At 36.0% G+C, this 19,936-nt stretch overlaps 1 protein-coding gene across 7 annotated transcripts in view; it reads left to right on the top strand.

The window, feature by feature from the left end:
• The window catches only part of Arhgap21 (Rho GTPase activating protein 21), a 146,986-nt gene that overhangs the window by 84,998 nt on the left and 42,052 nt on the right, over positions 1–19,936 (top strand). For 5 of the 7 annotated variants that reach the window (XM_023701954.1, XM_023701956.1, XM_023701959.1 and 2 more), the window contains 5 exons: positions 4,681–4,773; positions 6,438–6,516; positions 10,273–10,327; positions 16,171–16,200; positions 17,423–19,310. In XM_023701954.1, coding sequence (XP_023557722.1) covers positions 4,681–4,773; positions 6,438–6,516; positions 10,273–10,327; positions 16,171–16,200; positions 17,423–19,310 — 2,145 coding nt within the window. The remainder of the gene's footprint in view (positions 1–4,680; positions 4,774–6,437; positions 6,517–10,272; positions 10,328–16,170; positions 16,201–17,422; positions 19,311–19,936) is intronic. The other 2 variants (XM_023701957.1, XM_023701958.1) reach the window with 1 other exon arrangement.

The following is a 19,936-nucleotide window of genomic DNA, read 5'->3' on the forward strand; positions in this document are numbered from 1 at the left end:
ACAGTATATGAATGACAGCTACTACCTATATGTTATTTTTTTTTAACTTAGGTTATTTTCCCCAACTAATTATATTATTGCAATGTAGAATTAGAAGGCATTCTTTTTGTTCTGAAATATATTCAACTTGAAGTAAATTCATACATGTGAAATAGTTTTTTTGTTTTTTTTTTTTGCTTAGCTTTCTGTAAAAGCAGGAAGATTTAATTACATGTGCATGCTAAAAAGATACATTTTCTTTTTAAATACTTTTATAATATCAAGGAAATGACACTTGAATAAAATACTTAGCAATATCTTATTTTTTAATAATTTTATTGAGAAACAAATAACAATGAGACAGTTTCAAAACCGATCAGTAGGGCAGTTTCAATACTAAATACATTGCACAGCAGTATCTTATTTGAAACCTATTCTATATGATTTTTATTTTTTTTAATGCAATTTATTTAGTTTTTTGTGGTACCAGGGATCAAACTCAGGACCTTGTGCTTGCCAGGCAAAATACATTGTTTTTAAAATTTGAGAAATTGTGAAGTATAGGTTTGGAATTAGAGGAGGCTTTTACTAGAGGTTGCCAGGGTAGCTGTCTTTATGTGCTAAACAACTATAATGAAATTAAAGGAGCCAGTTTTCCTGTTGGAATTATGTAATTTATCACAAATCAGATGGGGCTATTGTACACAGTATTCAGAAATTTACTTTCAGAATATAAAAACCCAAGAGAATGAGTGAGATATCCGTCTTAAATTTGATATTACTGATTTCCAGTTCGAGCAAAATTGCAGACCATGTAAATGAAAAAGAGGATACTTAAGATACGTAAGGCTGAGGGTCAGAGTATGAAATTGAAGAGAAACTCATTCCTTTTTTAAGGCCTGCTTATATTCAGAGAGTGCTTTGAGAAATAGTCTTCTCAAAAAAAAGCAGTCTTGCATGGAATGGACTAGGTAATACTGGGGTAGAATTTAGGAGAAAGTTCAAAACAAAGTGAAAAAGAATCAGAAGAATAGTTCTCAACAGATATGATGGTGCTTACTATAGGACTGACCTCTCATAATCTGTTCCAATTTCATATATTTTTCAGGCATGGAGTATTGACAGATTGGTCAATGGCAAAATAACTCCTAACTTTACAATGGCAATCATTATAAAGTTAGTATTCCTTTTTAGAAATTAGCACCAAATTGTTTTGGACTACCTCTTTTCTGTGTAAGTGAACGTTTCTATCAGAATTTTCAGAAGTTACCCCATTGCTGTTCAACCAACTTTTTATTATTTTCTAGAACTCAGAAATGGTCATTTAATTTTTTTTTTTTATTTTTAAGTATAACTATATTGCGATCACCTTTGAGACACACTGGAGTAGACGATATAAATAAGAAAAATGACTGTTCTCTTTCATTATCTGAATCTTTCCATAAAAGCAATGTTTTAATTCAGCAAAACTGCTTAAATCTTGAATTCTCTACCCAAGAAGATAAGTTTTCCTTGAATGCTAACTATTGTAACTGTTTGTTTGGTTATACTTATGACTAGTTTGGTTGGAATTCAGTTTGTATTTGAGTGACTAAAATTGAAAAAACACGGGGGCCTGGCCCTAGCTCAGTCCATTAAGTGGCTGCTTCCACAAAGCTGTCAGCCTCAGGTTGCTGGAGTTTGGACCTCACAACTCTCCTGCTGGCCAAAAGTGCCCTGAAGGCATTCGAGGAACCAAAAAAAAAAAAAAAAAAACCATTATAAAATTGAAAAAACACTTTTTTCCTTTTAAACTGTAGTCGTGTGTTTAATAGCAGTATAATCTGCAAAATGTGTCATTAGGCAGCTTTGTCACATACATATCTAGTTGTATACTTACCCAGACCTAGATAGGATAGCCTGCTGCACACTTAAGCCACAGCCACCACTGTATATTTGGCGTGTCACTGATCAAATTGTCATTATGTGATTCGTGACTGTAGTTGTACATGAGTTCCTTTATCCAGCCAATGAAGCTTGACAAGTGATTACTTTCAATTGCTTAGGGAATAGCTTGTCATGCCGCATTTGAATTCAGACTGGGGCTCAGATTCCCACTCTGCCTGTTGCAAGTTGTTTTTCTCTTTCTTCCTTAGTCAGTTTGCAGTTTTAGGGTCATAAAGTCCATCTTGAAGGCTTTTGTGAACTGTTATTAATTTATTTAATAACTGCTTACAGATGCCTGATTGAGTATAGACATTGTGGATACTAGGGAGCATGATAAAATTCCTGTTCTTTAATGTTAGTGGGAGACATGTATCACACTTGTAAGAAAAAAAAAATGTAATTCTAGGTACTAAGTCATGGGTTCTGTGAAGAAAAACCCTGACACATGGAATTTAAAATGGCAAAGCAGGGCCAGTGAGATAGCTTAGTGGTCTCAAGTGCCTGCTTAAGCAAGCGTAGACAAGTTCAGGGACTGAGTTTTGATCCCCAGCACCACATGCTGCCCCAAGGTGGGCTGAGCTGGCCACCAAAAGATAAAATAAGATAAAATGACCTAGCAAGGAACTGCACCTTGCTTCTGAAACAGTTTCTACTGTATTCTATGGCTTAGGTGGTTGAGTTATCCATTTGTTCTTTAGAAGAAAATAGCTAAGTATGTAAGGGAGCTGTTGATAGGTATTCCATTATTAAGAAACTTATTTTGAGCCACGTGTGTGTGTGTGTGTGTGTGTGTGTAATTAAAAACTCAGTTTTATATTGAATAATTATGAGTGTTTTGTATGTGACACTCATTTTCTACCCAGTGTTTCCTTTAACAAGTGCTGTTATATAGTGTATACCTGTGTATGTCTCATTTTCTCAGTTGTGTTCTTCTTCAGTTGTCTGGAATATCTATGTCTTATACTTCAGTGGTTCTCAAACTTGAGTGTGCATCATAACCACCTCAGAGTGTCTAATCTGGGGAGTCTGGGGTCCACAGTTTGCATCCCTAACATTCCCCAGTGATACTAATGCTGCTGCTTTGGGGACACGTGGAGACCTACTAACCACCTTCTTGTCCCCTCACTGTACTGAAGATGTATTTATCACTTAGATGAACTGTTCACTTACCTGTGAGTCACTCCTTGACTTCTGTATTTACTGAAACTGTTATTCTCAAATTTTAGTGTGTATTAGGATCACCTGGGAAAACTGTTAACAAAGCACGTTTCTCTTTGGGCTACAGAACATTCATTTCTCTTTGGGCTACAGAACATTCATTTTTAGCAAACATGTTAGATATTAATGTAGATAATCCATGGACAATAGCTTGTGAAATATGGACTTACAAAATTCTTATTGTAATGAATATATTTCATATTTGTATCTGATTTTTAAAGTACTTTGTCTTTCTTTTGCCTGCATTCCTGAAGGGAAGACATATATCTTGTTAATTATTATATCTTAATGCTTAGCACATGACTTATGCAATGAACTTTGCCACTTGTTATTTAGGTCACCTTTGAGGGTTTATTTAGTCTTTTTTTTTTAAAAATATTATTTATTTATTTATTTTTTAGAAGTATTTAGAAGACCTTTTCCAGATTTCAGTCCAAAGGTTTTTAGTACTTGCACTCAGCAGTTTGACCCTATATATTCCAATAGTCCGTAATAGTAATGAGTTATCAGTGCAGCTGATAATTGTCAGAAGTTGTTGGTGACTTGAACCTTTCACAGGTTACCATATTAGTATGGCATTACTTTTCACATCTCATGGTAACACTTTTCTGCTGTATGGATAAGACCAAGTTAAGACCTGTATATATACAAATTGAACTTTTGCTATCTAACAAGGTCAACTAAATCTCCTCTGGATTTACCTTGAAACCATGTACAGCACCTCTTTGATCTTCTGTCAGTGTCAGCCATCTGGATGAGTCACAGCCATTGCTTGACCAATTTGCTTTTTGTGAGAGCTTGAGAGATATTTTCTCTTCAGGTGTCTTTACTTAGGCACACAGTACATCATAAATCCCTTTCTGTGTGGCCCCATAACCTCCTTGATCAGAAAATTAGGGACTCAACTGAGTTACAGGATGTCACAGCAGAGGTTCTCTTATATCCTGAGTCCTCCATGACCTGGAAGGGCTAGGGCCAAGATATTGGCTATTCTTAAATTTCTGTGTAAAAATATGTAATTGTTGCCTTTTACATTCTATAGGGATATTAGAATATCTGTGGTTGTTACAAAATAACAGTTCCATTTTATGCCAAAGATGTCTGAAAGTCAGATAGTTTAAGCTTACTGCATCCAATAGAGGATAATGTCATTAAGCTTCTCTTCTGGATGTTTAACAACTAAAGTTTGGATACCGAAAATTAGACAGATGGACTATTTGATCTCTTTAAGCTTCAGTTTCCTCTTGTACAGTGGTGATAGTAGTATTTGTTTGCTGTGGAAATCAGCAACACTAATTCATTATATATCAAATAGTATAGTAGCATACACAGGATAAATTCAGTAAATGGAAACCATCACAATTTTGTGCTTGCTGTTGTATTATGAAAAAACCTCCAGTATTATGATTTTAGTATCCATTTCAGTATATGTGCTTTTACTATTATAATGATTTCTCAATTCAGTGAATTATATCAATTAAATATTATTTTAATTTGAGTATTTTAATAAAATATTGTGAAGTAAAATCATGCCTTGGGCTTCTTTTTCTCCCACAGGGAAACAAAGAAATCGCTTGGAACCAATGGATACCATATTTGTTAAACAAGTTAAAGAAGGTGGACCTGCCTTTGAAGCAGGATTATGCACAGGTGCTGATCATCTTTGAACAATGCTTTTATTTTTTTTTACTTTTTCTGTTTTCAACATTGTATTTTATATTTTTTCATTTTCTATCCTTTTATGTGTTTGTCTCTTTTTCTTCATACCTGTTATTACTGTTTTTGAAACCTAATCCCATGTTTTTGTTTCAGATAGATGGGTTTAAAGAGAAAAAACATAAATAGATAAATCGTGGACACGTTGAGTTATCCCATAGATGACAGGTGTGGAGACAGTTTTGAAGAGTCATTTTTCATGCACTAAAGTTTTACAAGGGATTACTGGCAAGATAACAAACTGATGGATATTTATTGGATATAATTGAAATACTCTTGGATCCCCAACTTCTAGAAGTATTTGATCAGCCAAAGGCAAATTGACTTGGAGCACTGAGTGGCTTAGGTTTGCAGTGGCACTGCAAGCTCCTTTTTGGAGGATGCGGATCGAAGTGGATGTGCTCTAATTAGCTGGATGCAACTGCTGTTTGGTAGTATTAGTATTACCACATATTGGTAACTTTAATTATCTTTTCATATATGTAAAGTAAGCCTAATTTTAATATCGATGTGAATGCATATCAGTGTACATGTGGGAGTCCATTAAAAATAGTATATCAGTTTTCATAATCTAAATGTTGCAAAATTGAGATTTAGTGGGGCTCCTGTAAATATATAAAAATTACATTTTCCCTATTTTCCTCTGTCCTTTTTTTCCCTCTCTGTCCTTTTTCTGATTGATTCCTTTTTCTCTTTTGTTGTTTTTGATTCCTTTGAATTTTTCTGAGTAACCCAGTATATTTTCTTCAATACATTAACATGTATAAAGACGAAAGCACGTACAGACTAGTCAATAAACCAAATATGTAGATTAAAAGAATATTATAAGAAAATAAGCTGGATTAAAGGTAGAAGACAAAAAACAGTAGTTTAAATTTGTTGAGTAATATTCTCTTAAGAGAAGTGACAAGAAAAATGAAGGAGCTAGTAGTACTTCTATAAAGCAGAAAACTAAATAGTGTAGTTGTGGTCACTTGGTAAATATACTTTTCCCAGTTTATAAATTTGTTACTGTCTAGAACTTTTTATTTAGAACATGGCTGTGTTTCATAAACTGGATATATTAAATTTTGGATTCGTTTTTGTAAAAGGTACTTTTAAAAATGAATGAGGAAGAGAGCTGGCCAGATAGCGCAGCAGATTAAAGTGCCAGCTTAGGCAGACACGGAGACTCAGGTTGGATCCCGACCAGGGTGAGCATGCCAGCGCTTCCCTGGGGCTCACTGAAACAGCTACTGAGACTGGGCATGGTGACATGCACCTGTAATCCCAGTGGTTGGGAGGCTGAAAATAGGAGAATCACTATGAGTCTGATCTGTGTAGTGAGACTCTGTAGACCCTGTACTAAGTACATTTTTTAAAAAACATTAATGAGGAAGGATTATTAAAATAGGGTCTTTCTTGGGGCAGGAGGTATGCTCAGCGGTATGGCACCTGCCTGGCATGTGTGGGCTCTGGGTCCGGTCTCCAGCACTGCACACACACAAAAGGACCTTCTCAAAAAATAGTTCCAAAGGGATTCAAAAGTGATTTTACTTAGGACTTCCTCACGTGTGTTTTTTATTTAGTTTTGTTTTGTTTCGTTTTACTCTTTGAAGGTGACCGAATCATTAAAGTCAATGGAGAAAGTGTTATCGGAAAGACCTATTCCCAAGTAATTGCGCTAATTCAGAACAGGTAAGATTCCTGAAATAATGAATTTGGCCAGAGACAGGCTTTACACATCAATGGAGCAAGTAGATTTTATATAATTTTACATTCTTGTAAGGAATTAAGATGTTATAGAGATGTGTAACTTTACAGTGGCACTGGCGCTGCTGAGAATCACCTTCCTAAAGATAACTTAGTTGATGGTTTTGCTTTGTCAGATTTGTCATAAAGTACTGCTGAGTCTGAGAGGCACATTTTTACGTTTATTGTAAGTTACTCACTTGTATTAAAGTGGCAAATATATAATGTTTAAAATAAATACAAACCGGGGCTGGGGAGATGGCTCAGTAAGATAAGCACTTGACTGGCAAATGCAAGGATCTGAGTTCAATTCCCAGTTCCAAAAAAATAAATAAATAAAATAAAATAAATACAAACCTAGTGTATTTATTTATTTATTTATTTACTTATTGTATTTTAGGGAAGGGTCTACAGGGTGTTCAGGGTCTCATTACTAGATCGGACTCATAGTGATCCGCCTATTTAGAGCCTCCCAAAAGCTGGGATTACAGGCACATGCTACCACGCCCAGTCTCAATTGCCATCTCAGCATGCTCTGGGGGTGAGGGATCGAACCCCCAGCCTCTGTGCCTGGTTGCAGGTGCTTTAATCTGCTGAACTATTTGGCTGGCCCTTTGTTTTATTTTGTTTTGTTTTGGTGGTACCAGGGATTGAACTGAGGACCTTGTGCTTGCCAGGCAAGCACTTATTCCACTGAGCTATCTATCTGGCCTCAAACCTAGTTTAAAGCCTTCAGATATATTACTTTTAATATATTGAATATTCTTACTGAATAAACTTTTTGTCATAAAGTTATTCATTTAAACCAATATAGCAGGATATTTCTTTTTAATTAATTTGTCTACCTTCGATCTGTAGAATAATCGAATTTTGAGTACTAAAGATAAAAAATGTGTATTTACAGAATGACTATCTGGGTCTGATTTCCAGATCATAACTGTTCTAGGATGTTCTTCCTAGATTAAACTGCCATAACTGTGGTATTAAGTAAGGTTTTATATTAGCTTTACTTAGCTTCATGAAATTATTTTCTAAAGATTATTATCATGCTCTTTTAGACATATCTAAAGCAGTTTGGGTTGTGGTCTAAATTAGCTGTATTGGGGCCAGGCAGATGGCTCAGTGGAATAAGTACTTCCCTAGCAAGTGCAAGGGTCTGAGTTCAATCCCCGGTTCCGCAAAAATAAATAAATAAGCAAGCTGTATTAATGCTCTAATCCACAGTCATTTTGTACAATTAAGGGACATGATCATGATTAATTGATCTTAGAGCATTTTTTTTGTTGTCGTCATTTATTTATTTATTTACTTATTTATTTGGTACAGGGTCTTGCTATGCAGCTTGGACTCATAGCGATCCTCGTCTCAGCCGCCCCAGTACTGGGATTATAGGTGTGCACCACCATGCCAGATTGCAGGAACGGCATGGCATGCCCAGTGTTCTGGAGCTGGCATGGCATGTGGTACCGGATATCAAACCTAGGTCCTTGTGCTTGTCAGACAGGCACTTAGACCTCTGAGCTATCTCCCCAGCCCCAGAGCATTCTTTCTCATGTTTTAGTATTTAATAAGATTTTTGGAGAAAACATCTTTTCCCCCTGTTTAGGGATAGAATACCCAGAGACGTATTCTGAGCTATACATCCCTAGCCCTTTTTTATTTTGAGACAGGATCTCACTAAGTTTTTAAATTGCTGAAGATAAACTCAAATTTGGAATCCAGCTGCCTGAAGCTCCTAGATATCTGGGATTGCAGGCTTGCTCCACCATGCTTCACTGAGGAAGCTACTCTCAAATCTTGCCTGTAAAGTCAGTGATGAATAAAAAGCCTCTTAACAAGACAGCAGCAGAGCAAACATTTTAGTTTCTTCACAGTAATTGGAATCTTCATAAATAAATTAGTATGTTTTGTGAACCTATCACTTAAGGATTTTTTGTGTTTGTGTTAGTATGTCTTTTAGAATATTCTTAGTAACCACAGCTTCATCTTTGTTTTCTTCAAAATCTATGTAACTTTCTTTGTTACTGGTGTAGATCTTTCAGAGCAAATAACACTTTGGAATAACAGTCTTAGTTAGTGTTCAGTGTTTACAGCCAATAAAAGCAATTTGAAAATTAGAGAAATTGCTTTTTCATGATTATATTTTCTTTTTAAAAACTGTTCCTTTTGTCTGCAGCTGGTAGTAGATAATGCAGCACAGAGATTGAGGTTCTACAGTGCACTAACATAAAAAATGTATTCTTGCAGAATAATTTTTCTAAACCTCAACAAGTATTTTCAGATAAGTTTACTAAAGTACAAATGCTCCTACTTGTACTAGTTATTCATTTGAATTTGGTGTGCTCGTTGGTTTGCCATTCTCACTTGTGATCTAAAATAGGATTTAGTCTACCAACAAGAGACACCAGTAAATTATGAGATTTAAATTTTTGGCTCTTTGCTACTTAATCTTTGATTTATATTGAAGGAGAAATTTGCTTTTTTTTTTTTTGCGGAACTGGGGATTGAACTCAGGCCATTGTACTTGCCAGGGAAGCGTTTATTCTACTGAGCCACCTCCCGGGCCCCTGATATTGTTAAAAGAGCTGTTGATGTACTTGATGGAGATAGCATCACTATCCTTGCTATATCTGAATGTAATTCTTCATCACAAGATTCAGTTTAATCTCTTCTACTTTTTTGTTTATTTTGTTTAGTTTTTTGTTTGTTTGTGTCAAGTTCTATGATAATTTTTTTTTTTAATTTTTGGCCCACTCAGGATGCCTTAAGGGCAGGTCTGGTAAGGCATGAGGATCTGGGATCCAACCACAGAATTCTGAGCCTGACTGCTTTGCTTAAGCAGGCACTTAATCAACTGAGCTAATGGGCAGGCCCTTCGTTTGAGACTCTTAAGGATAGAACCTAAGACCTTGCACATATGCTAGGCAGGTACTTTTGTCAATGAGCTGTCCTCCAAGCCCCCTTTTAAACCTAGATAATTCTCTATCACGCTTTAAAAAAAAAAAATACAGCATGACAATAAGACAAGATTTTGAGTGGTTGCTGAAAGGCTCTAAAATACAGGGCTGAAAACAGCTAGTTGAGATGATACTGTGATCGTTAAAAATAAATAATTTCTATAGTTGTGATAGTGAACTGATTTCCTTTAGTCTGAGGCTGAGGAAATATTTCAGAATTAGGATGTTTAGTAATGCTTCAGTTGTTCAATTTGAGAGTCTCAGTGTTTGAGGGCTTAGCCATGTACAAGGCCCTGGGTTTAATCCCTGGAAATACCAAAAGGAAAAAAAAAGCTAAATCGGAGGGTTCTTTTGTGGTTTTTAATCAAGTTTTTAACTTTGTAGCCTATGTGATAAAAATCTGTTTGTGACTTACAACCATAAGTAATTATATATTAGTATTACTCGTGAGTTTTGTTGTAGAACAACAAAATATATGTAGCATATTTTGTATTTCTAAATTATAAGCACATTAAAAAGACTTGACTGATTATACAAGAGCATAAACATATGGCAGGGCCTCTTGTACATTGTTGACTTTCCTATATAAAAGTAACTTCTTTCTGTTCTAATGATTTGTTCTTTAAAACTAAAATTTTAAAAACACCAAATTAAATTACTTTAATTATTTTAATATTTGGACTACTTTTCCTGTCTATTAAATACTTCTGCCTCTCTTAAAGTAGTACAATATATTTAATTTCAGTGGTACGACATTGGAACTTAGTGTGATGCCAAAAGATGAAGATATTCTCCAAGTGGTAAGTTTTGACAACGAATTATTTTATAACCATGAATGTTAACAAAATAGATTTGAGATAGAAAGTGGATTATATCAAAAATGATTCTAAAAACAACACCCTCTGATTCATTTAGTAGATTCTGGAATTCTATTTACAAAACAAGATCATTGTTTGGAATTAAATGAGAATGTTTTGAGTCCTCAGCGAGGCAGTGTTTTCCTTTAGGGGATTGCATGTTGCACTGTAGGTTTTTCCTAACCAGTATGACCTCACATTGCATTGTTAGTAGTCATTTGACCCAAAGCCAAAGCTCAGAGACCTAGTACCTGAAGCTAGGAATGAGAATCTTACTATTTTTTTTTTTTAAGTGGAAGGATAGAAGTTTTATGAAAACCATTCCTAATTATTTAATTAATATTACTGTTTTAAATTAACCAAGCAGTGTTGCATTAGAAGTAGTGTTCACAATGAATGAAATCTAGGAGAAAATATGTTAGAAAAAAGGAAACTACACAGGTGAAAAATAGCATTTAGTCTAAAATGTTTTTCTGATGTTTGTAGAAAGAAATTTAATGGAATACTTACATCTTATTCAATTTAAATATTATTGAAAGTAAATAGGTTAAAAAGGATAAATATAAATTTTGCTCAAGAAAATAATGTACTTTTCTTCATTTCACTCTTTAGCTCAGAAGAATAAAAAGATTGAGTAAAATTCTTTAACTGGTACACTGACCACTAACAGCTCTAGGAAGAGGCCGTGGCCATTAAATTAGTTTTTAAAATTTCCTTTTAGTAAACATTGAGTTCTTATTATTTATATCTGAATTCAGGAAAAGCAGGGAATTTAATATTTGAATTTAGCACAACAAAAATCCTAAATAAACTGGGTGTACATTATTTTCAAAAAGTTACTAAAGCAAATCCTAATGACTCATCTTATTCACTAACATGCTAAATTTAATTAGCTAAAATCCATGGACATGAACTCAGTGTTTTCAAGATGTGCTCATTTCACATAAGAATGATTTATCACTGATAACAGATAACCTGCTCCTGTATGGTTGGGGATATTCAAAAAGGCAAGTTCAACTCTACAGTAATTTCCTCAGGCACATGGAGAGGTAATTATTATTTTCTACCCATATAATTCATTGCAGTGCTCAAGTAGCAGCCATAGCCATCAGTTTAGAGTCTTTAGATGTAAAGACAGACCGACGTCCAAAACTGAACTGCTCCCTAAACTTCAGTACACTCTTTCCTTGCCATAGTAAAGGGGTAGAAAGAACATGCACCCCATAGAAAAAACGCTGCTCACTTCACAGAATGCTTCGCATTGTGCTAAATTTCTAAGAAAGGAACTAACTGCAAAATTGCCCTGATAGTCAATTACATGGTATATAAAGAGCAGCACACTAAAGGCAATGGAAAGAGTAATTTTCTAATAATATGATCAATGGAAAATTAAGATAATCTTTTTTGTTATATTTTACATACAGTAAGTAAGTATAAAATAAAGGTAAAATTCAAGATATAGCAAACAAAGAAAAATTAATTTAGTAGCTAACATAAGCATGCGCATCTCCAATGTGCATCACTAAAGGATTTCAGTATAATGTAAAATAAAATCTATCTTTTAAAGCATACTATTATGGGCTATGGAGATAGTTCAGTGGTCTACAAGCTCAAGGACCCAAGGTGATCCCTGGTATCACATGCCATTCCAGTCCTGCCCCGGGCACACCGAGCCAGCCACCAAGACTGGGTGTGGTAGCACACATCTATAGTTCCAGTACTGGGGAGGCTGAGACAGAAAGTTCACTATGAGTCTGAGCTGCATAGTGAGACCCTGTACTGAATACATAAAATTTAGAAAATATATATATTTGAAGTATTCTAATTGTAAAGTACATGTCTTTAATGATAAAGGAAAACTCTACTTTTAAACTTAAGCCATAATTTATATCTTAGTGTATATGCCACCAAAGTAAGCATAATAATTCACATTTTTATATACTTGGTTAGGAAATCAAAGTGATATGTATATATAATGCTCTATAAAAGACATTAGGAGGACTGGCCAAATAGCTTAGCGGATTAAAGCACCCACTAGGCAGACACAGGTGTTGCAGGTTCCATCCCTGGCCTGCTGTGTCGGCCCTGCCCCAGGGGTGCACTGAGACAGCAGATTGAGACTGGGCGTGGTGGCTTGCGCCTGTAATCCCAGCTCTTGGGAGGCTGAACACAGGCGGATCATTATGAGTGTGATCTACATAGTTAGACCCTATAGACTCTATAAATGCAAAAAAAAAAAAAAAAAATAGGATATTTTAGCTTCTTGTCTACATAAAGTGTTTTTCACTAGGCTACTTGCAGTGTCATTTTTTAGCACTAACATAAAGAGAATCTGAGATTTTAAAAATCATACATAGAAATGTTTGTAGCACAGATAGAACTAAAATTTCTGCAAGGAGCCTTTAGAAAAGTACTTAACCTCATCTAAATTTGTTACTCAAATGATATGCTTTTGCAGATGTATTTATCCTTGTGATTCTGAACATCAATTGTAAGGAAAAGCTAAGCAGCATGAGCATTTTTCACAGCCAGTATAAAAATCATTTCTCATGGAAAAGCCATGATAGTTTATATGTGTCGGCATAGACAACAGCAAGGCTAGGGAGTCTGCAGTTTTTGTTTCCTAAAAGTAATACATAGAGAAATTTTTCTAGAAGTATACAGCTATTGTAGAGAGTTCAATTTGGTCCAAAACCTACGTTACAGAAAAATAGTTAAATAATGATAGTTAATAATTATGGATGACAATGGCATAACATTGAAAGGCATGAAGTGTAAAATTATATATAAGTAATTTATTGTTTTACAACCAATGTTGGTAATAATACTTTGGTGCTTGGCCTCATTTTTAAGACAACTTGTATTTTCAATTAATGATATGAATAATGCTATATTTTAGTTAGTATGTTATAAAAGTATTTTAGACTGACAGCTTAGGTTCATATATCTAAGGAATTACAAAACAAAAGTACTTCTTATTTTATTTTCAAATAAAACAAAAGAAAAAATTTTTGCCTATCAAATGTCATCCAGGCATGAATAAAATAACTACCACCCAAAAGAGGTGTAACAAAGTCTGTTGAGGCTCTAACAACATGTCTACATAAAACACTATTTCATAAACAACAAACACTATTTCTCCTAGTTCCAAAGGTTGGGAAGTCTAAGGTCAAGGCTCAGTGTGTAATAAGTTTGGTTTCCTCAGGAGTGGTACCTGCTCACCGTGTCTTCTGCTGGTGGAGAGGCCGAGGTAGCTGTGTGGGGCCTCTTTGTAAAAGCACTAATCTCCATGATGACTCTACCTTCATGACCACATCACCTCCCGAAAGTCTTATTTCTTTCTAATACTATCATGGTATGAGTTTAGGAGCAAAGAGCCTATACCATTGATTAATCTTTCTTTGAATAAAATAGTGATAGGAAAACTATATCTGGGTATTTTTCTCAGTGCACAACATACTGAGACTGGCTCAGTGTATTCAAAGATTGATTAGATTTTAAGTTAATTGGTCCTGATAACACTGGTGATTCTTGGGTGTTTGAGATGATGTGGCCAGGACATTTTCAGTATGCTCTTCTGCTATTCTCTGCTAACCACAACCAAGTCATACAGCTTTGTGTTTAAGTTGGTAGTAGGCCTTGAACTCTGCAGGCCTGAGATGAATGGCTGCACTCTAAACCACAGTGCTGTCCTGCCATCAAGGACAGATCATTTCAGGTAGTATAAACATAAGGTGATTTAAGTCATACTGTTAGTTGTATCAGAGTTGTCATTTTTTCTGTTGTAGTTGTTGTTTTGGGGGTTTTATTTTGGATTTTTCTGGTAATGGGGATTAAACCCTTGACTTTTGAACTGAGTCACATTTGTGGCCTGTTTCTTTATTTTCAAGTTGAGACAGAGCCTTGCTAAGTTTCCCAGTCTGGGCTCAAACTTCTGGTCCTTCTGACTCATCCCTAACTCAGCCTTCTTGGACTTTGAGTCCAGGGCTCTATTTGTCACTCTATGAATGTGTGATATAAGTTTTTTTTCCAGTAATTTAATCAAAATTTTTGTTTTAAACTTACTAGTGTTACTTTGAACAGAATGAATTTTATGGGCCATGATTAATATAATATTCTATTTAAAATTAAGTGTTCATTTGTGATATGTAGATGAAAGTGTTTTTCTGTAGTGAATCTGTGTGTGTGTGTGTGTGTGTGTGTGTGTGTGTGTGTGTGTGTGTGTGTTTTAAACCAGAAATTGAACTCAGGACCTCACACTTGCCAGGCAGGCACCACACCAACTAAGCTATATCCCTGGCCCAGTAAATCTGTTTTTAAGCATAAGAATAAAACATGTTTTTTTGGGAAAAAAAGTTAAAATAAGGTAAAAGAGCAGAGGGTGGGCTGGCCAAATAGCTCACCGGGTTATGCTCAGGCATATGCAGCAACCGGGATCCTGAGTGTGATGTGCCAGCCCTGCCCCCAGGACACACTGAGACAGCAATTCAGACTGAGCATAGTGATGTAACCTGTAATCCCAGCACTTGGGGTTCGATCACTACAAGTTCGATCTGTGAAGTGAGACCCTGTACTAAATACATAAAAAAATTTTTAAAAAAATAATAGTGTAGTGTATATGTTTCTGTTGCTAAAATATATTTCCCTTAATTTGCATGAAGGAGGTATCTTTAGTTCTGTAAGTATTTCCCAAGCAGACATTCTAGTAGTAACGTTGAACCCCTGAAGAAAAAGGAAAACCTCTGAGTGTTATATGAGGACTATGTTTTACATTGAGTTTCACAGTGTATGCTGATAACACGGTGGTTTTGAGATGTCCAGAAGCTTGCCAACTTCCTATGTATCCCTGACTCTAGGGAGGAACCTGCCCTCCTTTAGTGGGTACATCATGCAGTGTCACAAACCTGCTGCAGGAAATACTGCACCAGACAGTACAGGGTGTGCTCATCCTGTCACAGAACAGCGGGGGTGTGGACATCGTCAGCCTGAAAAGCCTGAGCTTGTTACATCCCTGCACACACCCCAGATGCAGGTGCTTGTTTGGATTGGCTGTGTTTATGCTGTAAAACATTATGGCATACATATTTTCTTCTACTTATTTAGCTTTAATTTCTCCCTGTATTCCAGTCTCTGTTCTGTAATATTCATTACAAGTTTTACTCCAGAAGTAATATTTTTATGTGTTTAGTAGTTGTTTCATAAACCAGTAAAGCAGCACAAAAGGTATAGTGCTGAAAGATCTTAATTTTTGAGTGAAATCTATTTAACATGACAGTGTCTTTTCCCTCAGATTATAGTGTAAAGGCAGCAGCAGTCAGCTGACAGCTTGTAGTTATGCTTTGATTTACTGGGAAGGAGGAGTTGTACTATTTTAAATGCATAATAGAACATTCGTTTCGTCATCTGGAAGCAGGGATGGAAGAAGCTCAGGGGAAATGAGAGACAGCAATGTTGCTCCTGTAGAAGGGAAGCTTTGTAGCCTATTATCAGACAGCGGTGCCTATTGAAAAAAATGTCTATTAGGGATGCATGTTTCCAGATGTATTTTGCATGCCAGAGCATTTGACAAATCAAGTAAGAACCAGATAAAAGCCTGATAAAAAGATGCTCAGAAGGATACTGAACTTGTTCTTTATGCTTCACTGCCCTTTACCTCTCTTGGTACCTTCCAGAAGAATTCAGTATAGATGTATTTTTAGCTTGCCATTTCCAGCAACAATATGACAACATGATTCTGTCTTTATATCAGTAAGCAGCTTCTACTATGTTTTCCTATTTTCTACTAGCTACAATTTACAAAGGATGTCTCAGCACTGGTAAGAAATGCTCAGTAGCCATTTCCTTGCTTCTTAAGTTATGTTTTAGACATTTGTAATAAGCCAGTCTATTAAAAGTCTTAAGTTTGCTTAGAAAAATTCTTCCATAGTGTTAATCTTACTAATTTGCAAAAAGTTTGTGATGTATGGTTTTCCTTCTTTTTTGTCTTTTATTTTTTTGTATCCTATAAATAACTGGTATTGTTAAAGCATGATATTTATTTGCATCAGTGTATTTTAAAGTATTTCTCCCTTTCCTTGGTACTTTGCTGTTATGTTTGTAGCTGCACTTGAGCTTTGCAAGTTGTCATATGCAAAGACAGGATCTGATGATAGTCTTGAATTAAGCTGCTTTTGATTAGGGAAAGATATGTTAACAAACTTGGCTGCCTAGGTGCTGAACATAGTCCTGTATGGTAGTTAAGAGCTTTGTTTTATAGAGTCACTGTAGTTAATTTCAGTTCCTCAATGTTTAAAGATATTTCTAGATAATTTTATAAGTTAATAAAAAATAATTTGAGCTGCATGCCTGTCTGCCTGCTCGTAATATAGAAATGTCTTCTTAAAATAAGTAAAGAACCCAATAAACTTACAACATTTGCTTAAAATGTGATATACAGAAAGAGGAATTACCTTTTATATGCTTGTGCTTTTAACAGATGTACTTAATTTATTAAGCCTGCATATTCTTTTAAATATTAAAATATGGCTTTTGAAGGGCTTAATTTATCAAGATGGATTTTTATTAATGAGGATAATGGTTAATTGGCAAGATATTTCAGTAAATTATATTTATGATAGTAGTGGATAAAATAAAAATTATTTGGCTAAATTATAATATTTTTACCTTCTAAATGGCAAAAGATTAAAGACTCCTTATTTGCTTGGACTTCTTAGGCAGCCGTTTAACCTGTCGACTGCTCAAAAAAAAAGCCAAATCATAAAGTTCCATTAGGAAAAATTTTAGAAGCAACATGGCTTCATCTATTGGTTGGGGGAATTTTGATGTATGTCACATCTTTTTAAGAAAACAAGTGTTTATAATTTGTATTTGTTGCAAATTGTACTCTTAACTAGATTTGTGAAGCACATTTATGTTACGTTTATGTGCATGCTGTGGTGACTGTCATTCAGGAACAAGTACAGTAATGACCTTAAAGACATGGAAATTATTATTCTTTTTATATGTTTGAAGTGACATTTTTCTCTCATTTCCAAACAGGCATATTCTCAAGATGCCTACCTAAAAGGCAACGAAGCCTACAGTGGCAATGCCCAGAACATACCTGAGCCTCCACCGATTTGCTATCCCTGGCTGCCACCTACCCCTTCAGCCATGGCACAACCAGTTGAGGTATCTCCTCCAGACTCATCATTGAATAAACAACAAACTACTCCCACAGTCCTGACACAGCCTGGCAGGGCCTATAGAATGGAAATACAAGTGCCTCCATCACCAACAGATGTTGCAAAATCAAACACAGCAGTGTGTGTTTGCAATGAAAGTGTGAGAACTGTCATTGTGCCTTCTGAGAAGGTTGTAGACTTATTACCCAATAGAAACAACCATGCAGGTCCTTCACATAGAACTGAAGAAGTGAGGTATGGCATAAATGAGCAAACCTCTTTAAAAACAATGTCAAGAACAGTATCACCATCATCAATTCCTGCTGCCCATCTCATCCATCAGACTGCAGGCTCCAGAGCATTAGAATCTTCTGGAATTTTACTTAAGTCTGGAAATTACAGTGGACATTCAGAAGGAATCTCAAGCAGTAGATCTCAAGCTGTAGATTCTTCTATATCTGTTAATCACTATTCCCCAAACTCCCATCAGCACATAGACTGGAAAAACTATAAAACTTACAAAGAGTATATTGATAACAGACGATTGCACATAGGTTGTCGGACAATTCAAGAAAGGTTGGATAGTTTAAGAGCAGCATCTCAGAACACGACAGAGTATAACCAAGTGGTACCCACCCGCACTACTTTGCAGGTACGACGTCGAAGCACCTCTCATGATAGAGTACCCCAGTCTGTTCAGATCCGACAACGCAGTGTGTCCCAAGAAAGACTGGAAGATTCTGTGCTAATGAAGTATTGTCCAAGAAGTGCATCTCAAGGAGCACTGACATCCCCATCTGTTAGTTTTAGTAATCATAGAACTCGTTCCTGGGATTACATTGAAGGGCAAGGTGAAACCTCAGAAAATGTAAATTCTGAAAATAAAATACCTGATTCAAATGAAGAACGAAAACAAACATATAAGTGGAGTGGATTTACTGAGCAAGATGATAGACGAGGTATTTATGAAAGATCCAGGCAGCAAGAAATTCATAAATCTTTTCGAGGTTCAAATTTGACTGTGGCCCCAAGTGTTGTTAATTCTGATAATAGGCGAATCAGCAGTAGAGGAGTGGGATCTGTGTCGCAGTTTAAAAAAATTCCACCAGATGTTAAAATGCTGCCATCCAACAGAACTTTTCCAACTGCTAGTGGCATGTCACTGCCTCGGGGCATCTCACAGGACAGGTCCCCTCTTGTGAAAGCCCGAAGTAATTCTCTGAAAGCGCCTTCTACACATGTTGCAAAACCATCATTTAGCCAGAATTCATTGGTTTCTGTCAAAGACCAAAGACCAGTAAATCATTTGCATCAAAACAGTGTTTTGAACCAGCAGAACTGGTTCAGGACTGAAAGTCCTCTTGATCACCGAGGGGAGACTGGGAAGTCTCTTCCACCATCTGGAGCTGCAAAGCCTGGCCCTCAGCTGAGCGAGGGCTTGGGCACTGCAGATTTGGAATTATCTGCCAGTCAAAGGAACCAAGATGCAAATTTACAAGAGGCTGATATTCAGCAGTCAGATATTTTAGATAATAGAGAAACTGTCATCCTAAGAGAGAAGCCTCCTTCAGGCCGCCAAACCCCACAGCCTTTAAGGCACCAATCATACATCTTGGCTGTAAATGACCAGGAGACTGGGTCTGACACCACCTGCTGGCTGCCCAATGATGCCCGCAGAGAGGTCCACATAAAGAGAATGGAGGAGAGGAAGGCCTCGAGTACCAGTCCACCTGGTGATTCCTTGGCTTCCATCCCATTTATAGGTGAGTGTGGTAGAGTCATTGGCTAATTTGTTGATTATAAGAAATCTTTTCCTATTTCCACAGGCATAGAAATTTAACACTAACTTTAAAACATTTGTTTTGAATTTTGCAAGTTGTGCATCATCTACACTATCATCTTTATTCTTAATATTATTTTCAGCATCAGGTTTTTTTTAAACTTTGAGTCTAGCACTTGTAAAACTTTAAAATTAAAAATAATATTAATTTTAAGAGTCTCACTACACAGATCAGACTCAGTGATCCTCCTGTTTTTCAACCTCCTGAGTGCTGGGATTACAGGCACATGCTACCATGCCTGGTCTCATTCTCAGTCTCAGTGTGCCCTGGAGTCAGGACCAGGCATGGCAGGCCAGGAATCAAGCCCCCGGCCCCTGTATCTGCCTAAACAGGCACTTTAATCTGCTGAGCTATCTATCCAGCCCAAAAATTTTAATTTTGACTAAACAAAAATTCTCACCATTTGGCATCTGAAACCAAGAGAACCAATTATACTTACTGTTGACTCACCTGAATCAAAAACCAAGTAGAACAGTTTTGATAATTAGCAATCATCAACCTTTTGTTTAAACAGTTCCTTTTCTTTCTGCAGCTTTTTTTTTTTTTTT

Source organism: Octodon degus, unplaced genomic scaffold (genome assembly GCF_000260255.1).
Source record: "Octodon degus isolate 3935 unplaced genomic scaffold, OctDeg1.0 scaffold00145, whole genome shotgun sequence".
NCBI lineage: Eukaryota > Metazoa > Chordata > Mammalia > Rodentia > Octodontidae > Octodon > Octodon degus.